Source organism: Triticum urartu, chromosome 2 (assembly GCF_003073215.2).
Source record: "Triticum urartu cultivar G1812 chromosome 2, Tu2.1, whole genome shotgun sequence".
NCBI classification, from domain to species: domain Eukaryota; kingdom Viridiplantae; phylum Streptophyta; class Magnoliopsida; order Poales; family Poaceae; genus Triticum; species Triticum urartu.
Genome location: NC_053023.1, coordinates 618,630,338 through 618,651,729, shown reverse-complemented (window position 1 = coordinate 618,651,729; position 21,392 = coordinate 618,630,338). Strand labels below are relative to the sequence as shown.

General features: G+C 49.5%; 1 protein-coding gene across 1 annotated transcript; it reads left to right on the top strand.

The window, feature by feature from the left end:
• The first annotated feature begins 8,452 nt into the window (after positions 1–8,452).
• Positions 8,453–9,965, top strand: LOC125539221 (salt tolerance receptor-like cytoplasmic kinase 1). The gene has a single exon (XM_048702601.1). It carries the CDS (start codon positions 8,637–8,639, stop codon positions 9,699–9,701), a length of 1,065 nt encoding a protein of 354 aa, XP_048558558.1. The 5' UTR covers positions 8,453–8,636; the 3' UTR covers positions 9,702–9,965.
• The last annotated feature ends 11,427 nt before the right edge of the window (positions 9,966–21,392 follow it).

Here is a 21,392-nt window from a genome sequence, read left to right as displayed (position 1 = left end):
AGAAGTGGGATGACACTGGCGAATTGAGTGCCCGTGTGGTCGCCTTAGGCCGGTTCTTTTGGGCGATTCTTTTAAAATCGCCCCCCTTCCTAGCTTCTTTTAGAATCATCACTTTATATATTTTTTACAATCCTATTTAGTTAAGGTCTAATTATTTAGAATTGTAAAAAATATATAGAGTGATGATTCTGAAAGAAGCTGGAGAGGGGAACGATTCTGGAAGAATCGCCGAAAAGAACTGGCCCTTAAGCTAGAGTGGTAGCTACTCCTTCCCGTACGTGGCATCACTGTTGGCGTACTGTACGTTCGATGATTGAGCGGGCATATGCACGGAAAAGGCACGAACCTGCCATCAATTTGACACCCAGGCGACTTCATGCCAGTGCTGGTACCATGCACGCGCGGCATTTAGTGCCACAAAAAGGCTCGTGTACAAGATGTGACCGACGGACACTCTTACCATTCACAAATCAACACTAACAAATCACAAATCATACATGGTTTCCCACGGTATATGCAGTGCAGCAGCAAGAGATGAGATCTTGCAGTTGGACCGTATGGAAATGGGAGGAAATAGGGCGGCCGGCGTGAAAGTCGAAGCAAGAATTTGTTGATCGGCGAGGGCGAGGCTCCGTGCAACGCCGACAGGGCATCTCGACGTGCTTACAGCAAACTCTCTGCGCTGTTCTGCTGGTCCGCCTAGGCCCAAACGAAATCGATATTAAACCAGGAACAGGGTTTCGGTTCAGAGCACCGAGGAGCGAGACTAGACTCGGCTCGACGCGACTAGAGTCGCACCGTCGAAACAGTACTCCATGCACTGCATGTCGCGTCCCAACCAAAGGTTGTTGCCACGTTCAGTCCTGAGCGTGATCTCGACTCTCGAGCGCCCGCCGCTCCCGGCACGAAGCTTCCGCGCCCGTATTTTTCCATCCCTGTGTCGCCGGGAACCGCGATGCGGCAGCGCCGGTGCGCGCGGACTACTGGGGCCGCACGCGCGCGTCGGTGATGCCCCTGCCTGGTCTCCTCGACGTATCAATGATTAGCCGATCTGCGCGATCACATATTTTGCGTTTTGGGCGATGATCTTGTCATGGATAAAAGCGGATAGAGGGAGAGCCCAACGACCAGCACTAGCTAGCTACGCCTACACGGATTAGATTTGCAGCACGAGTGTCGAGTGGTGCGTGCATAATGCTGCTAGCAGTCGCAGCAGAGGATGAGAGATCACTGTCTTCCGCGGCCAAAAGAAAGGAAGGGCGGAGGAGAAGAAAGGAAGATCCCGTTAGGTGGGTCAGCGTCGGAGGATCGCGACGGACCGCGTGCGTGGTGCCAAGGCACGGAGGGGGCAGGTGCTTTCCGTGTTCGTGTTTATGGCGTGCGGGGGTGGCTGGCCTGGATTCGGAGCTCCGCCCAGCCTCGTGGGTTGCATGGCATGGCTGCGACTGCGAACGCAGGATTGCTCTGCTACTGTGCGTCGGCGGACGGCGGTCGCCGGATCGGGTCGTGCTGCCACTGTGCCGAACCCGGGGCCGCTCCGGGGGAATCGTACTGTGTCTTGTCAACAGTGCGCAGGTTGCTTCAATGCCCCGCCTTTTGAGAAGGCGCGTGCGTGGCTGGGCCTGAACGTAGTTTGGTGCCCCTTCTTTTTTCGATGCTCCGCTAGTGTTCCGAGCTTGATAGCTCCGTATCATTTTTTTCAGAATTTCACAAAGCTTTATTATGGGGTCACAATGTTTACATGAACGAAAATAAAATCGTCCAGCCAGCCAAAGCCTAAAGCTCTGTATCATTTATACTGTCAAAAAATATACCACCCCGTGCAACTGGTCAGGATGAGATTGGGCCCGCCCGCTCCGGCCCGGACCTGGTCCTGCCGGCCCCTCTGTTCTATTTAAGGACATGAAGCTGGCCCAATGGTTCAATATCAAGCGGCCTCATGTCCAAACCATTGAGTATCTCGGCCTCCTCCATAAGAAAGTCTAGGGTTCCCCTGCCTCTCGCTGGCGCCACCGTCGATCCAACTCGTCTCCGGTGGTCGTAGGGTCATGTCGGCGTAGTGGATCTCAGCCCTTGCCGGAGGGAGAGCTCTGTTTTTCGTTCGTGTTTTGTTAGGGTTTGCGTCCTGCTCAGGGAGACGACGGCGGCGGCGGCTCCTTAAGGTTCTTCTCGCCTAGCCCTTGTCCCGACGGTGCGTCTAGCATCATCAGTGGATGTGTAGAGGTGTGTCTCCGGCGGATATCCGCCCTAGATTTGGGTTGCATCTGAGAGATGCCGGTCAGCTCGGTCGTTTGAGGGCGGTTTGGGAGGTCTGGTTAGGTCGGGTTTTTTTTTTGACCGGTCAGTGATCAGACGGCCTGCCCTGGCGTTTGAGATGGGTATAAGGGCCAGTTCTTTTGCTAGCTTTTTTGGGCTTTCAGAATAAGCTGCCCCCTACCCAGCTTATTCTAGAAGCCCAACCAAAATTTTCTTTTTAAAAGCCTACTAGTCAAGTCTTAACTACTAGGCTTCTAAAAAAATAAGTTTGGTTCAGCTTCTAGAATAAGCTAGGTAGGGGGTAGCTTATTGCAGCTTATTCTGGAAGCCATCAAAAAAACTGGCCCTAAAAAGTCCCGCTGCAGATGCTCTAAAGCCTCCAGTTTGTCTTCAGCTTGGGGGTAAAAGCACATCCAAATCGTCGAGCGGACAGATACAATATCGCGTTGGATGATAAAACACATTTGGCCAGTGCAGTCTGGACAGATACTAGTGGTTTAAGAATCTGCTTTGAAGATTCCCTTATATTCAAAATGTGCATGTTGGCTCGTATTGTCTTAATGGCGGGGATATGAAGCCGTCATCAACCAAATAGCAACTCTACAGTCTTACTTTACCCCTCTGTAATTTGTCCGTGAGAAAAGAGACTCTAGTTATGAAGCTTGCAAGTTAGCTAGGTTTGCATCATCTTTAGATCAAGGTAGACATTATTTCAACAAAGCCTAAGATCATATTTGAATCCCCTTGATCATTAATCCATAAAAGAGTACTGTGCTAAAAAAACAAGAATATGAAGCATTTACACGAATATCCATTTCTGAGGCCGAGCTCATCTGCACCTGATTAAGGAAAAATTCAAAAGAAAAATCAAATTATTTTTTGCATGCAAGATGATTTGGTGCGTGAGGTCCGCTTCAAATTTTAGCTCCTTTGTACCTACGAGTAGCTCTCAGCAAAAAAAAAGACAAATTGGATCAGAATAATACATGAATAATAAACTTTTCACATGTCCTAAATTTATCTTTTTTGCCGGTAACAGCTCAGATGTCCAAATGAGCTAAAATTTGGAGCGGACATCACGCACCTAAGCCTCTTCCATGCAAAAAAAAGATTTGTTTGAACTTTTCTGGTATTCTTTTCAAATTTACTGTTCACCGCGGGAGTAGATGAGCTCAGGAGCCAAATAGCCACACTCGCATTTACACAACAGCATTATTTCAACTAATATTATAGTATTATTTAGTTGTATGGATTTTTAGTAAGTTATGATGTTGAACTTTTTTTTGGTTCCAAGGGAAAAGACATGTGCAACTACGCTTCTATTTTCTACCATGAATCGATTGCATCATAAGATAGCATACTTGTAACTTTCGAACAAAACCAGCCTTGAGTCAATAGTTTGAAATTTTCATATAAGCACAAGGGTAACAACCTTGCAAAGACATGTACATTGCAACAGCAGACTACAACCTGGGGCAACAAAATTTGAGTCGACCCGCTTGTCCCGGTGGGCTGATGATGATCGGCTCTCCTAGCCTATTTTTTTTTATGAAGCCAACCAAAAGACCCGCCAGCCTTGGAATTATGGGCCAGACGAGTGTCCCAATGGCTAATGTTGTCCCATTCCCATCATGAGTAATTAGTTGTATTTTAACTTGCATTTATAGGAAGAGTCGACACTTAAAACAACACCATACTTCCTTCATTTCAAAATATAAAGTGTATTAATTTTTCAAACGTAAAACAACATCTTTGACCAAACTTTTAGGAAAAACTATCCATATCTACAATACCCAATTTGTAGATATTTTATATCAGGTGTACTGTATCTGTTGATATTTTATTTTATAAGCTTGGTCAAAACACATGTTTGACTTACACGAAAAGTGATGCACATTATAATCTAGAACAGACAAAGTATTATACAAATTTAATAAATGACATGTTTTTGTTTTGCAATTTGAGTAAAAACACCACATTTGGTGTAATTCATAGGTCATATGTGACCCTAGCCCCTACATGTAAATCGTACTCCCTCCGTTTCTTTTTACGTTGCATATAAAATTTGGTCAGAGTCAAACTCAACAAAGTTTGACCAAATTTATATAGAAAAATAACAACATCTACAACACTAAAGTTATATGGTATGAAAGTTAATTTCATGATACATCTAATAATATTGATTTCATATTGTGAATTTTGATATTTTTCCCTATAAAGTCAGTCAAACTTTACAAAGTTTGACTTTGACAAAATTTTATATGCATATTAAAAAGAAATGGAAGGAGTACTAGAAGGACGTGACAAATCCGACATAGCGGCGAGCTCGTCTCAATCAATGCGGCCGGCCTCGCCACCGGAGCCGACCATGGTGGCTCAAGAAGGGGAGTTTGCGAAGAGGGGGGAGGAGCGGAGTGCAAAAGCGGAACAGATGAGAATGGCCAGCGTGGCCGGTCCGACATGAAGATCACGTCCAGGTGTGTCCGGACTTCCTCATATCCGCTCCACTTACAAGTTGGATTTAAGGGGTGCGAGATAGCTCGGACATTTGAGTCAGATATGAGGGGTCCTATAGGGTGCGGATTTTTGGTCAGGGCAGGCGTGCCCGGAAAAATGAGGGGTAGTGGGTCCGATTGTATATACTCATATCTATAACTCTATATAGTGTGCGAATAAGTTTGAAAAATGGTCGTTGGATAAAGCCAATCCGACAGTGCAGAGATGGCAAATCCGGGCACTACTGGCCATTGGATATCATCTACATTTCACCATTGCCACATGTACAATCTAGAAGACTCCATGATTGAACACAAGCACTTCTTCTTTGTTCTAGAATCTTCCGTACAATAATTGCGCAAACTTTTTTTTCTAGATAAATTGCCATTATTTGTTTTTACTTTATGCTTTACAACACACAATTCCATAAATCTTAAAATAGATTAACCTTTTTATAAAAACTAATTGATTTTGAATGAGATGAACTATAAGAATCAAACGAACATTTACATCATGCATATATGACTCAAACCTTACATGTTATAGTGTGATATTTATTCATAATTTGGTTGTCCAATTTCATACGTGCAATGTACGTGTATCTTAGGGCATCTCCAGCCGTTCGGCCCCCCAGGGCGCCTAAATAGAGCGGCCTAGGGGCGTGCCGGCACTAGTTCGGCCCCTGGGGGCGACCTAGCTCCCAGTCACGCCCCCAAGCGCCGGCCCCAGGATGCGGGAAATTTAAACTTGGTCGTTCCCGCTCTCAAAAGACGCCACAAATCCGGCGATCGGACGTAGTCTGGCGTTACAAAAAACAGAGCGTCGCACGCCGCAAGTTCGCGTGCGCAATGATTCACTCGGCGGGGTCGGCTCCAGGCGTTGGCGGAGTCGGCGTGCGCGGGCTCGGCGGTGTCGGAGCTGCTTCGGTGCTGGGCTATGTCGGCGCGGCTTCGGCACTGCTGGGCGGCGATGTAGAGGCGTCGTTCGGGCTTGGCGTCCGTGTGGTCATGGGCGCGGGAGCTTGCGTCGTCGGCGTCGTCGGCATTGCCATCTGCATCTGGTTCAGGATGAGGCCGCGCTCCGCCATGTACCACGCCATGAGCTGCTCGTCGTTGCTCTGGAGCATGTCCGCCCCGCCCATCAGAAAAGCCATGTCGGTGTTCCTCTTCTTCGCGGCGACGTTCGTCCGGAGCAGGTCGAGCTTGATGGCGCTGTTCTTCATCAGCGACGACCACCGCGCCTCGGTCTTCTCTTCACGTAGGACGGCCAGGGCCTGGGCGTCGGCGAAGCAATGCTCGATGGACTCCTGCACTCGCGCGGTTGCCGCGTCGGCGTTTTCCCCCTTCTTTGCCAATTTGTGGCCGTCCGGCCGCCCCTCTAACGCGCCCGAAGTCGTCGCGTCCGGCTTGTATGTCTCCTTGGCCTTGTCGAGGGTACGTCGGACTTCCGCCCACTTCTTGCACTTGTCAATGCGCTTGTAGACGTGGAGGTGCTTGAAGTCGGCGTCTTGGTTGTCGCGTCGATACATGGTGAACATACGCAGCAGCTGTGCGGAGGAACAAACAGTTGGCGGGCGGCGGGCGTTGACGACGAAGAGATGCGAGCGAACGGCGTGCGTACCTGATCCTCAACGCTGGCGCCGCTCTCCGGGCGAGCCGCGACCTCCTCGACGATTTCATGCCATTTGTTGCACGCCAACTGGATACGCCCCCAATGGTTCGCCATCGGCTTGGAGCCGCGCTGCATGTAGACGCCTTTGAAGTACGGGTCGACGAGCTTCCGCTCGTCGAACTCGGCCTTGATGCGGTCCCAGTACGTCTCCAAGCTCTGGTTCGCACCGGTGGTCGGGTCGAGGCAGACGACTTTCCATGCTTCGGCGAGGCATTCCTCCTCCTTGGACGTCCACTTGATGCGCGGTTCGCCTGACCTAGCCGCCCGCTTCTTCTTCTTCTGGCGCCCCTTCATCGGAACAGGAGCCGGCTCCTCCTCCTCCTCCTCCTCGGGTTCTTGCGCTTCGTGCGCGTCCTCGCCGTAGACGTAGCCGAGCTCGGCCTCCATGTCGCCGCCGAGATCCACTACCTCGTCCTGGGTGGCGAACCCGGAAGACGCGGCGGCCGCGGTCGATCCTGTCGCGATGATGTCGTCCATGTCGGCTCCTGTGTCGTCCGTGTCGCCGAGGTGCGAGAAGGGCAGCGACCCACGGCGGAGATGGGGCGTCGGTGTGGACGCGTAGGCGGCGGGCGGCGAGTAGTTGTATGGAGGGTACTGCACGCCGACGAAGGCGGGCGAGGGTGTGCGCGTCGCGGGGTGGCCATGGGGGAAGGTCACGTTTGGGTTGAACCCCCCGTGTGCGTCGCCGTCGGCGTAGCCGGGCGACGACGATCCCCATGGAGATCCGGCGCCTTGCTGTCCCCAGGGCGCGTACTGGGCGTGGCTGACGACGGGTGGATTCATCATCCCCGCGTGGTCGACCGATGAGGAAGACGTCGCCGCATGCGCCGCGTTGTCGCGGGCCTTCTTGGCAATGGCCCTGTTCCGCCGGTCGGTGGTGACTGCGTCGCGTCGCTGAACTTCCACCCTCCACTCGGCGTTCGACATGCTCGGTGGCTTCGATGGCGGCGCCCTCGGCTTCCTCTGCTTCGGCTGGGCCACGGTGCCAGTCGTGGTTGCCGCCACGCGCGGCATGACGTACTTCTTCGGCGGCATGGCGGCGACTGGAAGGCGAGTTAGAGGGGGTTTGGCGGGAGAAAGGGAGGGAATGGCGGGAGGAAGGCGAGCGAGCGGAGGAGATGTGAGGGAAAAGCGTCAAGAAGCGGCGGGAAAAGGCCCTCGGGTCGCCGCCAGGGCGGGTCCACGCGTCTTTTTCGCTTGTGCCGGCTCCCCAAGCGCCCCTCAGGGCGCCGGGTTCGGCCTGGGTCCGCCGGCACCAGTTTTGACCCGAGCCGGCGAAAAACGGGTTTCTGGGAGCGCGACTGGGCCGTTTTTTTTGACACCGGCGCGGCAAAATCGCCTGGGGAAGGCCTGTTGGGGCGCGGCCGGAGATGCCCTTACTAGTACTAGTATTATGAGTGATGCTTTGCTTGCCATGTAAATGTTCGCAACGGTGCAACTGAAGTCTGCAATAAATCAAACTCATTGCAGTCAACACGGGCAGTAGCAGACTGACACGGTGTTTTCAGTCAGGTCCGGTGGAACCGACACTCCTGACTCCGCCAGCAATGAGCTTAAAGCAGAGTTCCACCGGCGCACTCCAAGTAGAAACATGTTTAAAATCCTCCTCCCCGTCGAAAATCTTGAATATCAAAATAACGTAGGACCAAAGCTAGCCGCGTCCCTGAACATTCCCACTTAGAGCGATCGTCAATAAATAAGCATTTCCAGCCCTCAAGCAACCGGGTCAAGAACACGTTGGACGACCCACTGTAGGAAGGAAAACGAAATATATCATATTATATACTAAAAGAAAACAAAGTTGGAGAGAGGGAGAGAGAGAGATGTTGCTGACGTCCGTCCCCACCCCACTCTGAAAGAATCGGCTCTCCCTCCCTTGTCACGCAGCGCAATGATTTGCTTGGTGCGTGGGCCCACTCACGCGAGAAGAACACAAGATGCGAGGCAAGCGGCCAGCGGCCTGGCATATATATACACAGGTATGCATTTGACCCGTAGCATACAAGGCGCCAGTGAGCCAGCGAGAGAGCAGACGGTGCCCATTGATTCCTTCATCTGCCCCGGCAGCAGCTTATCCAGGAAGGCAGCCGCGCCAAGAACCAGCAACAAAACCCGAGCCTAGGAGACGAGAGGAGAAGAGAGAACCTATTCTCCCCCCACTCCCACTCCTCGCCACACTTGGAGAGTCGTCGGTCGATCGGCGCCAGTGCACAATGTTTCAAGGGTGCGGCCTGTTCGCGTGCGTGAGCCGGCGCGGCGCCGACGTCAGGAAGCGGGGCGAGGCGGGCGCGGCCAGCTCGCGGGTCGCGGCGGAGCCGGCGGTGTGGGAGGAGGAGGAGGAGGCCGGCGGCGCCGCCAGGCGGATGGCGTGGGCGGAGGTAGAGTCCGCCACGGGGGCCTTCTCGTCCCGCGTCATCGGCCAGGGCGGCTTCAGCACCGTCTACCTCGCCTCGCTCTCCTCCGCCCGCCTCGCCGCCGTCAAGGTGCACTGCAGCAGCGAGCGCCTCCACCGCGCCTTCCGCCAGGAGCTCGACGTGCTGCTCTCCCTCCGCCACCCGCACATCGTCCGCCTGCTCGGCTACTGCGACGAGCGCGACGAGGGCGTGCTGGTCTTCGAGTACGCGCCCAACGGCGACCTCCACCAGCGGCTCCACGGCGGCGAGGAAGACGCGGTGCCCCTGCCGTGGTTGCGCCGCGTGGCGATTGCGTTCCAGGTGGCCACGGCGCTGGAGTACCTCCACGAGGGCCGCAGCCAGGCGGTCGTCCACGGGGACATCAAGGCGTCCAACGTCCTCCTCGACGGTAACATGGACGCCAAGCTCTGCGACTTCGGCTTCGCGCACTCCGGCGTCTCGGCCACGGCGGGCCGCGGCAGGTCGTCTGGGCGCGCCATCATGGGCTCCCCGGGTTACGTCGACCCCCAGCTCCTCCGCACCGGCGTGGCCAACGAGCAGAGCGACGTGTACAGCTTCGGCGTGCTGCTGCTCGAGCTGGTGACCGGGAGGGAGGCCGTGTGCCGCGAGACCGGACGCCGTCTTACCGCGGTGGTGTGCCCCACGGTCAGCGAGGGGAACGTGGCCGATGTGGTGGACCGGAGTCTCACCGGCAAGTACAGCGCCGACGAGGCGGCCGTCGTCGCGGAGCTCGCGATGCGGTGCGTCAGCGACGCCCCCGGGCTCAGGCCGTCCATGGCGGACGTGGTGCACGTGCTCCAGGAGAAGACCACCGCGTTGATCTCGGCCGTCGGATCCAGATTGGACCGCAGGATGATGTTCTAGCCTGCCTGGCTCATGGCTGGTGCTGTTGATTGTGATTTGTGAATAGTAAATTAGTAATGTTAGGGCAGGTAGAAGAATGAATGGTCTCTGCAGTGTGAGTACTCAGATTAGCTTAAGCCTTGGGATTAGGTAGAAATTTTTGTGATGTCATGGCACATACTCCTACTACTATATTGTAGCACCAGTGGCATGACAATGGCAGTGGTAGTTCAGTGGTCTAATTCTGGCGCGTATCAGGTCCAATGAACGGGTAATTTTATATTAGGCCTATCTGGTTTTTGAGGCACTTTGTTTACATAGCTGGTGGAGGACAAGCTGTTTTGTTGACGCCGTGCCGTAGAAAATTAATCCACCCTGGCCATCAACGACTGAATGGGTATCTGTACAGACGTCCTGCAGCCTCAACCATGTACGGTAACGTGCATGTGAACAGATGCAAGTGTATTTGAAACGATCAGTTAATGTTATGAAGAATATGCAACTCTCCGTGCACATGTTGACCCTCAAATTTGCTCCGGCATATGTGCGCGGGCACTAACGCTGGAGGCCGTCATCCGACGCGGGTTGCATATATTTCAACCCACATTTGAACTAATCTAGACGAAATTCATGCAAACCGGCCGATATTCATCAAAATTCGAAGAGAAAATAGCATAAATCATTCATACATAGCATGCAAATTAAGTCTAATACAATAATGTCTTAAGTTCGACGAGATTATCTGGATGTCGAATAAGTTTATCATCAACGGAGCATGTCATCCCGCACATACTGCCCCTTCAGCTTCATCCAACAGTGTGTATACGTAAACGATCGTCCCTATGTCCTGTGGTATGTCACGGCAGCGCGTGCAGGCTATATAATGCGTAGACCAACATTGAGTGAATGATAACAAAACCTATGATCTCGTCCTTTGCCGCGTGCAATGGTCACCTTGCCTCCAGCTGACGAACCACGTGACAAAACTTGGTGATGCTGGTCTGGATAGGGTGCCCGCGATACGATAACAACCCTACATTGCGTTCTTGAATGATGTGCATGTCGTCGGGCGCAACGTGCTTTCGTGTGTGAAACAATTCATGCACTTGCTGCCAGAAGGTCCCTCCTCTGCTCCTGCCTACGAAATCTGTGGATACAGCCAACCACGCATCGCACAACAACTCATCCTTCATGGTCGAGTACCCTGCCATTCTTCATACTCTGAAAAAACGACATGGCATTTGACCGAAACCGAACACCTGCCGGGCGTGGTGTCCGCCATGAAGGTCGTCGACGGGGGGGGGGGGGGGGGGGGGGGGGGGGGGGGGGGGGGGGGAGCTAGGTACAAATGGCTTCAGGGTGGACAACAGCGTCGTAAAGGCGAGCGGTCGTGTCGGTGCCGGCTGCGCACGTCCAACAATACCTCTATGGCGGTCGGAGAGGTACAACGACATTGGCGGAGGTGGAGGGTGCGGATGCAAAGCAATGGGAGAAGGTGTGGAGTAGATGGAAATGAGATTAGGAGAGGAGATTTAGTGGGCCTCGGGAGTCGGAGTCCTACGTGGCTGCTGTCCAGACTCCCGAAACCCCCTCCACTTTTTCTCCACTTTGCGGGAGAAAATGTGTCTGGACCGTCCGACGGACCGATACAAGACCGTATCGGATAGAACAACTCGTCTGGACTTTCGGACGTATGCGGGCGGTTCAAGGGTCGGCGTTGGGAATGCCCATATTTTACCCATTTTAAAGCCACTTTGGTCATTCTATCCGGTAAAATATTTAGCGGAATGAGTTCTTTTGTTGTGATAAATATCAAACAATTTTGTGCTTGTGGATGATATGGTTCTTATATGCATACAATGTTTGCTGCAATACTTGTGAAGAACTAATTTACTGTCTTGTTGGTTTCCGCTGCAACTTTTAACTCACACTTGATACTATTAGTAGTGACATAAAGAAATTCCAGTTGTACATCAGCTTCACCAATAAGCTAGCATTCGGGAACGAAAGCCACCGGTGAGAAAGTGTTCTGGCCACTCAAAGCTCGATTCCTTTCTCCACGGCAGTTGTGTGTCTCCAACTCCTTTCCTCCCTTTTTGTTCTTTTGTTTAACCATATATGTTGTATGTTAGCAGCAAAGTATGGGGTCTAGATCTATCGGCCACTTCATTTCGTTTGTGGTACGTTGTGTAAAGGTGTGGCCAGCATAACTTTTCCGTTTATACTAAGATGACACACATTTTTTTAAAAAGATTCGATATATCTCCTCTTTCTCCCTTTATCTTAGTTTAGTACTAGTATACTATACGATAACACATATCTTTTTACAGATTCGATATATCTCCTCTTTCTCCCTTTATCTTAGTTTAGCATGCTGTATCAGTGAAGATGCTGCCGCTTTTCCCTTTCGAGATTTTTTCTCTAATTCTCTTCTCTGGAGGGAAGATTTCCCTGCTTTGCTTGCATAGATAATTACTAAATGTATTTGTGTTTTCAAGCACGAGAAAGGAGAGCAAGCTAGCGACAGGAAGCAACCATCAGCCCGTGTGGTGTGCATGATGACGAAAAGCTTTACGTGATGATATTTCACTTTAAAAACAAGCCCTGTGATCGGCGAGCGAGCTTGTCACGAACATGAAAACCACGCATGAAAACGATGCAGATTAGGTGTTGCGTGTGACACCTTAACAAACCTACCGGCGGCAATAGAAATTGTCAAATACGGTGCAGAGAAGATTGGCTGCGTTGTTAATTGGCTGGCTGTAACTCATCATAAATAAATAAAAAGGCATTGCTGTTGCCAACTTTGAATTAGTACTCCTAGAACGATGTACGTGCCTGGCCAACTAATGCAACAACGAAATTCTAGCTTGTGGCTCTCACTGGCATGTCACTTTTCAGTACGAAGTACTGCATAAAAGTCTCGTCTTTATTTATTTGGGGTAGTTTTCCATCACTCACGCGACCTCTTTTGCTTGCATAGCAGTACTCGTCGGGACTGACTGACTGACGGACTACGGGTGATCACAAATGTAGTTATTTGACGATGCGTAGCCTTGTATACTGGGGTTTCATTAACCACCGTGGAAGATCGCTGGATTGGTGTTCAACAGTCAGAATCATCTGGAACATGGTTGCAGAATGCAGTAGCCCTGGGCGAAAACAAACCAACCCCGTCGTTCTATCTGAAATAACAGAAAAAACCTACGTGATCATTGCTCTGGATGAATAACTGCTGGCTCTATATGTGCCTGCAAACCCCAGCTGTGATGAATAAACTAGCCCAATAATGCAGAGAAAGACAGCGGGATTAATGAAGAGCGGCTGGTTTGGTTGGGTTTCAGCAGCTTTTCTCGTTGATAGCCACATGCAGGCCTCGCTGTGGAATGTGGATCGGATTAGAAAACAACTCGGGACAACGGTATTAGGAGCACGGACGTGCTCTGATTGGCCCTGGAGCTGGCTAATTAAGGATGTTTTCTTGCTTATTATGCGGTCCAGGCTGGTGACCGGTGAGGCTTGAAATGATGAAATCTACCACGGCCTCCGTTCCGGTCACGTGCGCGACGGATCTAGCAGCTTTCTGAAAGGTTTCGCTAGTGAACAACGGGTAGTAGTTGCGGTTAGAGGGGAGCAGCATCTGGTACTGTATGTTTGCATTTTGATACTCGTTTCTTTTCTGTAAGATAAAGGATGATGCCTTGCGTGCACGTGATGTGAGAAACGACCACTCATCTCATGTGCGAAATTTGTTCGTAAAGCCCGGGACTCGACTCCAACGGGAGTAGAACGACTCCTTTGTTTTTTCTCTGTAGAAAACAGAAATGAGTGGTTTACAGGTTAACGAAATTATGTAGATGCAGCGTTACTCGTAGACGAGTTGCTCCCCTCTTGTGTTTTTTCCACAGGCCACGAGTCTTAGGGCATCTCACATGTCATCCATTAAAACGGACACGCAAAACGTCCTAAAAAATGTTCAAACGTGTCCGCGGACGGTGTTAGCGGAGCTGACCGTCCAACCCGATGCATCAAATAAGAGTGGACATGTCATTTTTATTAACCCTTGGCCGCCGACATCGGCGATGGGAGGCGAGGTTGACGATCGAGTGGACGGGCCAGCTTCGTTGTCCTTATGGCCTGGTAAGAACGACGCCGAGCTGCTGACATTGGCAGCGTTCCAGTCTGCCACAGCTTGCTCCGCCTCCATGTCCTTCTCGACCATGATCTACTCTAACAGGAGATCACGCGCCGCCTCGTTGACGCAGAGCTGCCACTGCTCGCGGCGAATAGTGCGGGTGCTGTACACGGACTCGTAGAACCCCCGCTGCTCATTGACGAAGCGTGAATTCTCTGTGATCGTGGCACTGACGGTCAGCTCGTTGAATATTTACCTTCCGCGAGTCAGTGCTGCTCGAGGAGCTAAAGGTTGTACCACTGCTCCTCCAGGTGCATTAGAGAAGCGGAGACCGGCACCGCCGCCTGCTCCTGCTGCTGCTCCCCCGCTATGACATCGTCGAAGTGTGTCTACGCCTACGCCATGATGTAGCCCACGACCAGCGTGGGCGCGTGCTCCTCGTCGAACGTCTCCTCTATCGTACGGTCCTTGTCGTCCAATCTATCCTTCGGTGAGCTTAGAGGCAATCCCGCCTCAATGTGGCGCACATGCACAACTTCCAAGTCACAAGCTCCATGATCTCGTGTCCGCGTCGCTGCGAGAGCTTCTTTCACCACTCGCGCGGTCCCTGCCATTGTGTCTACAGTCATGGAAGGAGGAGGGAGGAAACAGTTGTACGCCGATGGATCTCGAGCAGAGGGAGATGGGGCTTGAAGGTGGTGCAAATTTGTGCCGTATTCAACACAATTTGAATAGCGGGTGCCCGGGCAGGAGAAGCGCTGACTTGAATGCGCCGGGAAGGTGGAGCGACGACTTCATGTTCGTCGCACTGGCGTCAATGCCGGGCATGCAGACGAACCATCAAACTGCTTGAATGCGGTAGGAAGCCGTCCCATTACCCATCCGGTCACTTCCAATTTGAAACAACATTAACACGTCACAAGCGGCGGGCCGGAGCAGGCACCTAGACCGCCACACCGGTGTGAATGCCGCGTTGTTCGACCGACATGCCTAGTGACCGGCCACGTCCGCTCTAGAGCGACATGAATGCAATGTGGAGAGCGGAGTAGCGGTTGGAGCAGGAAGAGGGAGAGAGAGAGAGAGAGAGAGAGAGAGATGGATTTGTGTGGGCCGGGGTGTCGGATGCCTATGCGGCGGAGGTCCGGACGTCCACAAACCTCCCTCATTTTCTTCCAGTTTGCGGGATTTTTGGACGTGCGGACCGGTCCACGGACGTTTGATGGACGACATTTGGAGAGGATAAAGTGTCTGAACCGCGCGGTCCAGACATTTCTTGTAGCACTCTCCAATGTGGATGTGTAATTATATGAGTGTCGATCCCTGTGAGAGCTAAAGGTAGGTTTCATATTCTTTCAAGTTATATGTGTCACTCGCAAAACTATGTTTGCAATTTTAGTGTTTACTTTACGAAGTAACAAGTTGATTGATCGGTGTAGGTTGCAGCTAAAAAATAACAAATACCCAACCATTGCCACATATAAAATATTTTAGAGAGAGTAAGAAGTGATGAAAAGTGTAGGCATAGGGTGGATATTGCCCGGACGAAATAAATCATTACATGGTGCATTGATGTAACATGACTTCTAAATTACTACCTTCGTTCAGGCTTATTAGGCCCCTTTGTATTTTGGGTCTAAGTTTGACCATGTATTTAACTAAAATATATAAAGTATATGTTGCACAAAGTATATTGTTGGATTTGTATTTGAAGAAGGTTCTCTAGGGTATAGTTTTCGTTACATACAGTTTATAGTTTATTAGTTAAATTCATGGTCAAACTTTGCCTTAAAATGAAAAAGGGCATAATAAACCCAAACGAAGGGAGTATCTCAAACAATGTAGACATGTATTCTTTAAATAGAGAAATGTGCTTAAAAAACTTGTCTTTCATTTACAGTCCAACCACCCTTGCTTTAGGGTCCATAAAGGCAACTAAGGGTAATCAAGTTGACCTTGCGGCAACTGAAACAATGCATTAACACTTCATGAATACATATAATCATCAAATTATAGCCATTCCTTTTAATACCCTGGTTTGTCACCCTCGTGGTCTCCGGTTCAAAACTAATCAAATGCATATGATTTGCACGTACGATCATGATTTAAAACACACAAAAGACAAACATGGTTCTGAGCTGAAATCATATTACTCAGGCCATAATAGTAATAAACATTGGGCACAACAAAGTCATTGTAACATTGATTCTCAAACACCAAAGGTCAATATTACATAAATCTTAACACTATTGCATGATTTTCCATCACCCGTATTAGATCCACCCCACATGATAGCGAAGATGAAGGGGTTGTTGGTGGCCATGGTGATGATAGAGGTGCTTTTGGAGACGATGGTGGTGATGAGGGTTCCCCCGATGACGTTTTGGCGTCACCAGAAGAGGGGATCCCCCTCCTTCTCCTTCCTCTTTGGCCTCCCCCCTAGGTAGGACAAGGGTTTCCCCACTGGCTTTTGGTGGCCATGGTTGTGGGGATGAGAGCCTCCCCTCAGATGGGATCTGACTTTTCGAGGGGAGCTATTTCTGGATGTTGAAATCCGAGTCCCACCACCCTTTTGTCATTTCTCGGAAATCCATAACTCCACAAAATCTGAAATTTTTATGGTGGTTCCAAAACTTCGGGGGGCAAGCTTGCGGCAAAGGAGGGCTCCAGAAGGTTCCTAGAGTGCCTAGGAGCCTTGGCATTTTGGGCGCCTAGGCACCCTGAGCATCTCCAGGTGTGGGGCCCAGACCCCTGGATGTCTTCTAGTTCAAAACTCTACAGTCTATTTTTTGGGGGTTAAAATAATTATTGTCCATGAAATGCAAAAACACTAGAAAACATGAACCGGCACTGGGCACTTAATTAATAGGTCAATCTAATAAAAAACAGAAAAATATGCCCAACGCATGTAAGAATGATAATATAATGTCATGAACCATATAGAAATATAGATACGTTTGAGACGTATTAGTAGTCGTCGACGACCTTGAGCTTTAAGTAGCACCACTAGTGGGTGTAGCCCGAGTGTATGGTGCCACACTTGGAGGAGCTTGATTATTGTTGGTGTCAAAAATTCTTGAAGGATAGGCGGAGTACTTGGAGTGCTTGATATCTTCGCCCGGAATTAGATCATAAGGGATTTTTATCTGGCATCCTGCCTTTGTTGCTTGGTGCACGAGCTCAATTAGGTTTGTGTAGGGTTGGAAATCTGCTATATTCTTAATGGGGTAGTTGAGACCATTGAGTAAATGAGCCATGGTTTGCTCATCGGACTCCTTCACATTTGCTCAAATCATCGCGATCTCCATTTCCTTGTAATATAAACTTAGTGCCTTGCTTGAGGACTTGCAACTTCTTGAATAGATCTCTAGTATAATGTGTAGGCATGAATCATGCTCACATAACTTGCTTCATGATATCCCAAGTTGTGTTGGGTGGTTCACTTTTTTCCTTGTGACCGTTCAATCACTTGCTCCCACCATGTGAGAACATATTCATCAAACTTGAGGGAGGACATCATCATATTCTTTGCTTCATTGAAGTTGTGGAGTTAGAAAATTTTGTCCACTTTGAGAGCCCATGATAGATATTCTTCGGGGTCGGTGCCACCGGAGAACTTTGGCATATTAAACTTGAGCTTGCGGAAGAACTCTTCAACGTCTTGATTGTTGCGAGGTTGACGTTCAGGAGGTCGGCTTTCTTCACGCTCCTCATGATTTGCTTGGCAAGAAAAGTAAGGTGTGTTCTACATGCTCCTCATCTCATGGCATAGCTCGATGTGAGCCTATTCTTTACACTCTTCTTGCCCTTCGGTTTCACTCTTGAAGGTTGTAAGTTGTGTCACATAGAGATCGGTGGGCTTGATTTGCTTGCTCCACACAACGTGTTTATTCTTGCCGGTGTGCAAGGTTCTTCATCTTGGTGACGATGCTCTTCTTCTTGTCAACGCCTTTCATCATCTTGGTGTACTTGGCGATCGAAGTCATCTTGATGCACTGGAGCTTCACGTTGACGCCGTTCACACTCAAGAATGTGGCCTTGCAATCCATTGCCATGGAAAGGATTTGAAGCTTGATAGTTTTCTCGGTCTTCATGGTGACGATGACGATGTTTTGGTGTAATTGCACTGAATGGTAGCTCAGAGGAGTGTCAATTTGAGCGCCTTCTTGAGGATGAGGATGATGACGAAGACTTGTGTTTTTCAAACATGTCTTGAATTTGAGCCATTTGGGCGTCCAATCATGTGTTGAGGTAGTCCCTTGTGCGAGCTTCAGATTGGCGCATGTTGGTGGAGTGGTGCTCAATGTGCTCATTCAAGGTGTGGTGTGTGTCGTTCATAGCATATTGAAGTATAAAGTGATGAAGCTTGATGTAGTTATTTGCGTCCTCTTGGTCTTCAAAGACTGGAGGGGTGTACCTTCGCTATCCATCACAACACTTAAACCAAGTTTGAGTAGAGAATGAAAAGAACAATACATAAGTTACCTCTTCCCGATGTTGAGAATGGATCAAGCTATCCCTCACTATGAAATGTGAAGAGAGTGCAATTGGTACGTGATCTTGTTCAATCTCACACCTACATATGAAAGTCTTATAGGGTGGCTTGATGAGGGTTAGTGGCACAATAACACGCAATAATGGATCAAGGTGTTGAAAATGTTGGGTAAGATCCACCAATGCAAATGCGTTACAAGTAGATCAAAGAGTAGTGATAGAGCAAGGTGGATGCATGCTTCGAAAGGTAAACTGGGATTGTGCAACCAAGGAAGGAGCATACATGTTTTTTCCTAGCGAAGACTAAGCTCGTGTTGCACAAACACTATGAGAGACTCTAGCTTGATCGCTCTTGTGGCTAGATTCACACTTGTGCACCAACCTACAAGAACAACGTAACATTTTCCTATCCCAAGTATCCGGCTCACAAGTATTTTTTTATGCTCAAATCTTTGCCTATAAGCTTTATTGTATCTTTTTCTTTGTATACTTTTTTACTATTTTTCCCTTTACCATTTTCCTTGAGCCTCGACCAAATACACAAGATAAGTATTTAAGATATGCATGGAGTATGTATAGCACACAATAGAATGCAAAGCTATCACCGTCATGTGAAAGTTAACGAGGCCTGACAATTCTCAAATAGCTAGTCCCAACAGGTAGGTATGCACAAAGAATGGTGAGGCTATCAAGTACAGTGTCAAGAGAAGATAGTGAGTGACAGAATGGAAACCTTCATCGAGGTCAAAGGCAACATACCTTGCTTCCGGTATCGGTGTTAAAAGGGTAGAGATGATCGTTGTTGTTGACGAATTCATTGGCGGTGGATTCACTGGAAACGTACCATGCTGTTGCCATACGGGAACCAACGTAGCGGCAAACCGGTGAAGATGCACGGCAAGAGGGCCAAACCAAACGGGAGGTGACTTGTCCGGACTATCCGGGCAGAATTCGAGTGAACTGTCCGGGCAGGTCAAACGCCAAATCTGGGAGAAAATGGCACTCGAAAATTGGAAGAAGAAAGAAAACCTTTCAGGCTAAATTGATAAAATTTGGATCAAGAGATGCAAAGGAGGCCAGATCTACGTTTAGCCAATCGGATACATATATTAAAACCAACAAAATCTCATGAAACTCAACAAATTGCAAGAAGTTGGGTGATTTATAGTCAAATTGGGCAAGAAAAAACAAAATTAGGCTAGAAGGGTGAGGGGAAGGGGCTACAAATTAACCAAAGCTCATGCTACCAAATGACATAGGGCAAAGCCCGAATTGTGCCCAATCTTCACAATTTGGAGGTGAATGAGAGGAAGAACACAAAGAGCTAAACACAAGGGGAAATCACTACAAGAACAAGATCCACATCACACATGTGCTCTTCAAGCATCCAAGCAAAGAGACACTACTACGTCCACAATCAACAAAAGGAGCAAGTAGCTAGGTAGTTCTTCCCAAATCTCTATGGAGAAGTGAGGTCTTGAGGGATAGATCTTCCCCAAATCTACAGGAGAGATGGAGGTCTTGGTAATCCCTTGGGATTCTTCTCCTAATGGAGGCCTTGATCTTCAACGGAGAAGAGATAGACGAGCAATGCTAATGTAGGATCAAACCTATGGTAGCCCGATCTTCACAAATTGGAGATTGATTTGGGGTGGATTCACGAAGAACGGGAAGAACACATGGGAAAAACACAAGAGAGAACACTAATTGGACAAGATCCACACAAAGTACTCCTCAAATCTCAAGCCAATACAAGAGGTGCATCTAGATCCAAGAACAACGAAGGAAATAAAGGATACAAGGTAGTGCTTGGGAGATAGTTCTTCCGCACCAAAAGCTTTCTCAAGTAGTTCTAATATGCTTTGCTAACCCTAGAAAGTGCAGGATGTACGAATTATATAGTCTAAGTATGAAGGGGTAGGTGGGAGAGAGAATTACAAAGCCGAAAGGCCAAATTCCGGCGCGTAGGCACTTGGCTAGACAGTCTAGCCAAAATTAGGCCGAACAGTTGGGCACTGGGCTGCAACGGCTTCCGGCCTGACGCGGGCGTGGGCTAGCTTCAGGGCGCAGGTGGCCGGACAATCTCAGTGTCGTCTGGCTACGTTTTTTAAGTCTTATATGTCCTCGGGTGTTTGCCTGGACGCTTGGCCGGACAGTCCGGGCGTGGCCGGACAATGGTCGGACTATCTGGCCACCTGACTTTGGCCATACTTTCCCCTCTCCTTCGTCTCCTTTCTCCACTTTCAAACCTTGACCTTGGGCTTCCTTCCTCGCTTCTCCATGCTTGATATCTTCATACTTAAGTATGTACAAGGTTTCAAAATGAGGTAGTAGTCATGTCTTATATGTATACACTAGATCATTGATGGCACGCGTTGCTGCGCCCATCTATTTTCAATGTTTAATCCTAGGGTTAGATGCAAATATGTGAAGCTATTTTACTTAAAGTTAAAGCAATAATGGTATTATAGAATTTTGAGTAATTTTTAGTACATTTGCAATGCAAATTGTGAATTATAATTTGCCAATACTTATTTGCTTTTAAGTTCTGAATTTTCCGTGTCAGTCTATCATTACATGATAGAATGATAAGCAATCTCTACTATTAAAGGAGAACCTGCGGTCGTCCTGATGGTTGAACCTACTACAACCATCCCTCACTACTGCCCCGCGCCTCGTGCGATCGATACTCAAAATTCGCAGGAAAAAGCCCCCACGTTTTATACGATGGAGAAAAAACTGAACGAACCCCATCCAGATGCTCGCACGTTCTCCACTTCTCCCTCGACCCGAAGTCCCGAACCACCCGGGCTCCCTCCTCTCATGCGAGCACCAGGCACCCTCCCTCTGTGCCTCGCCGCCGTGCTCTGCCCAACCGTAGCCGCCCTATCTCTCTACCCGATGCAGAAGATCCAGCAGGTGTCCATCGTCAAGGGCTTCGAACGCAGGGACAAGAGCCTCCTTGTCTCCTCTCCGTGCCGCCGAGAGAGGAGCTCCTTCCAGCAAACCTCAACAGCGCCGCCACGACCAAATCCTACCCTGCGGCCTCCCCACCACCACCATCCATGGCGACCGAGCTGGCCGAC

Bases quoted from the DNA above. Each gene is read 5' to 3' on its own strand.
- LOC125539221 (XM_048702601.1), top strand. From the start codon at position 8,637: ATGTTTCAAGGGTGCGGCCTGTTCGCGTGCGTGAGCCGGCGCGGCGCC.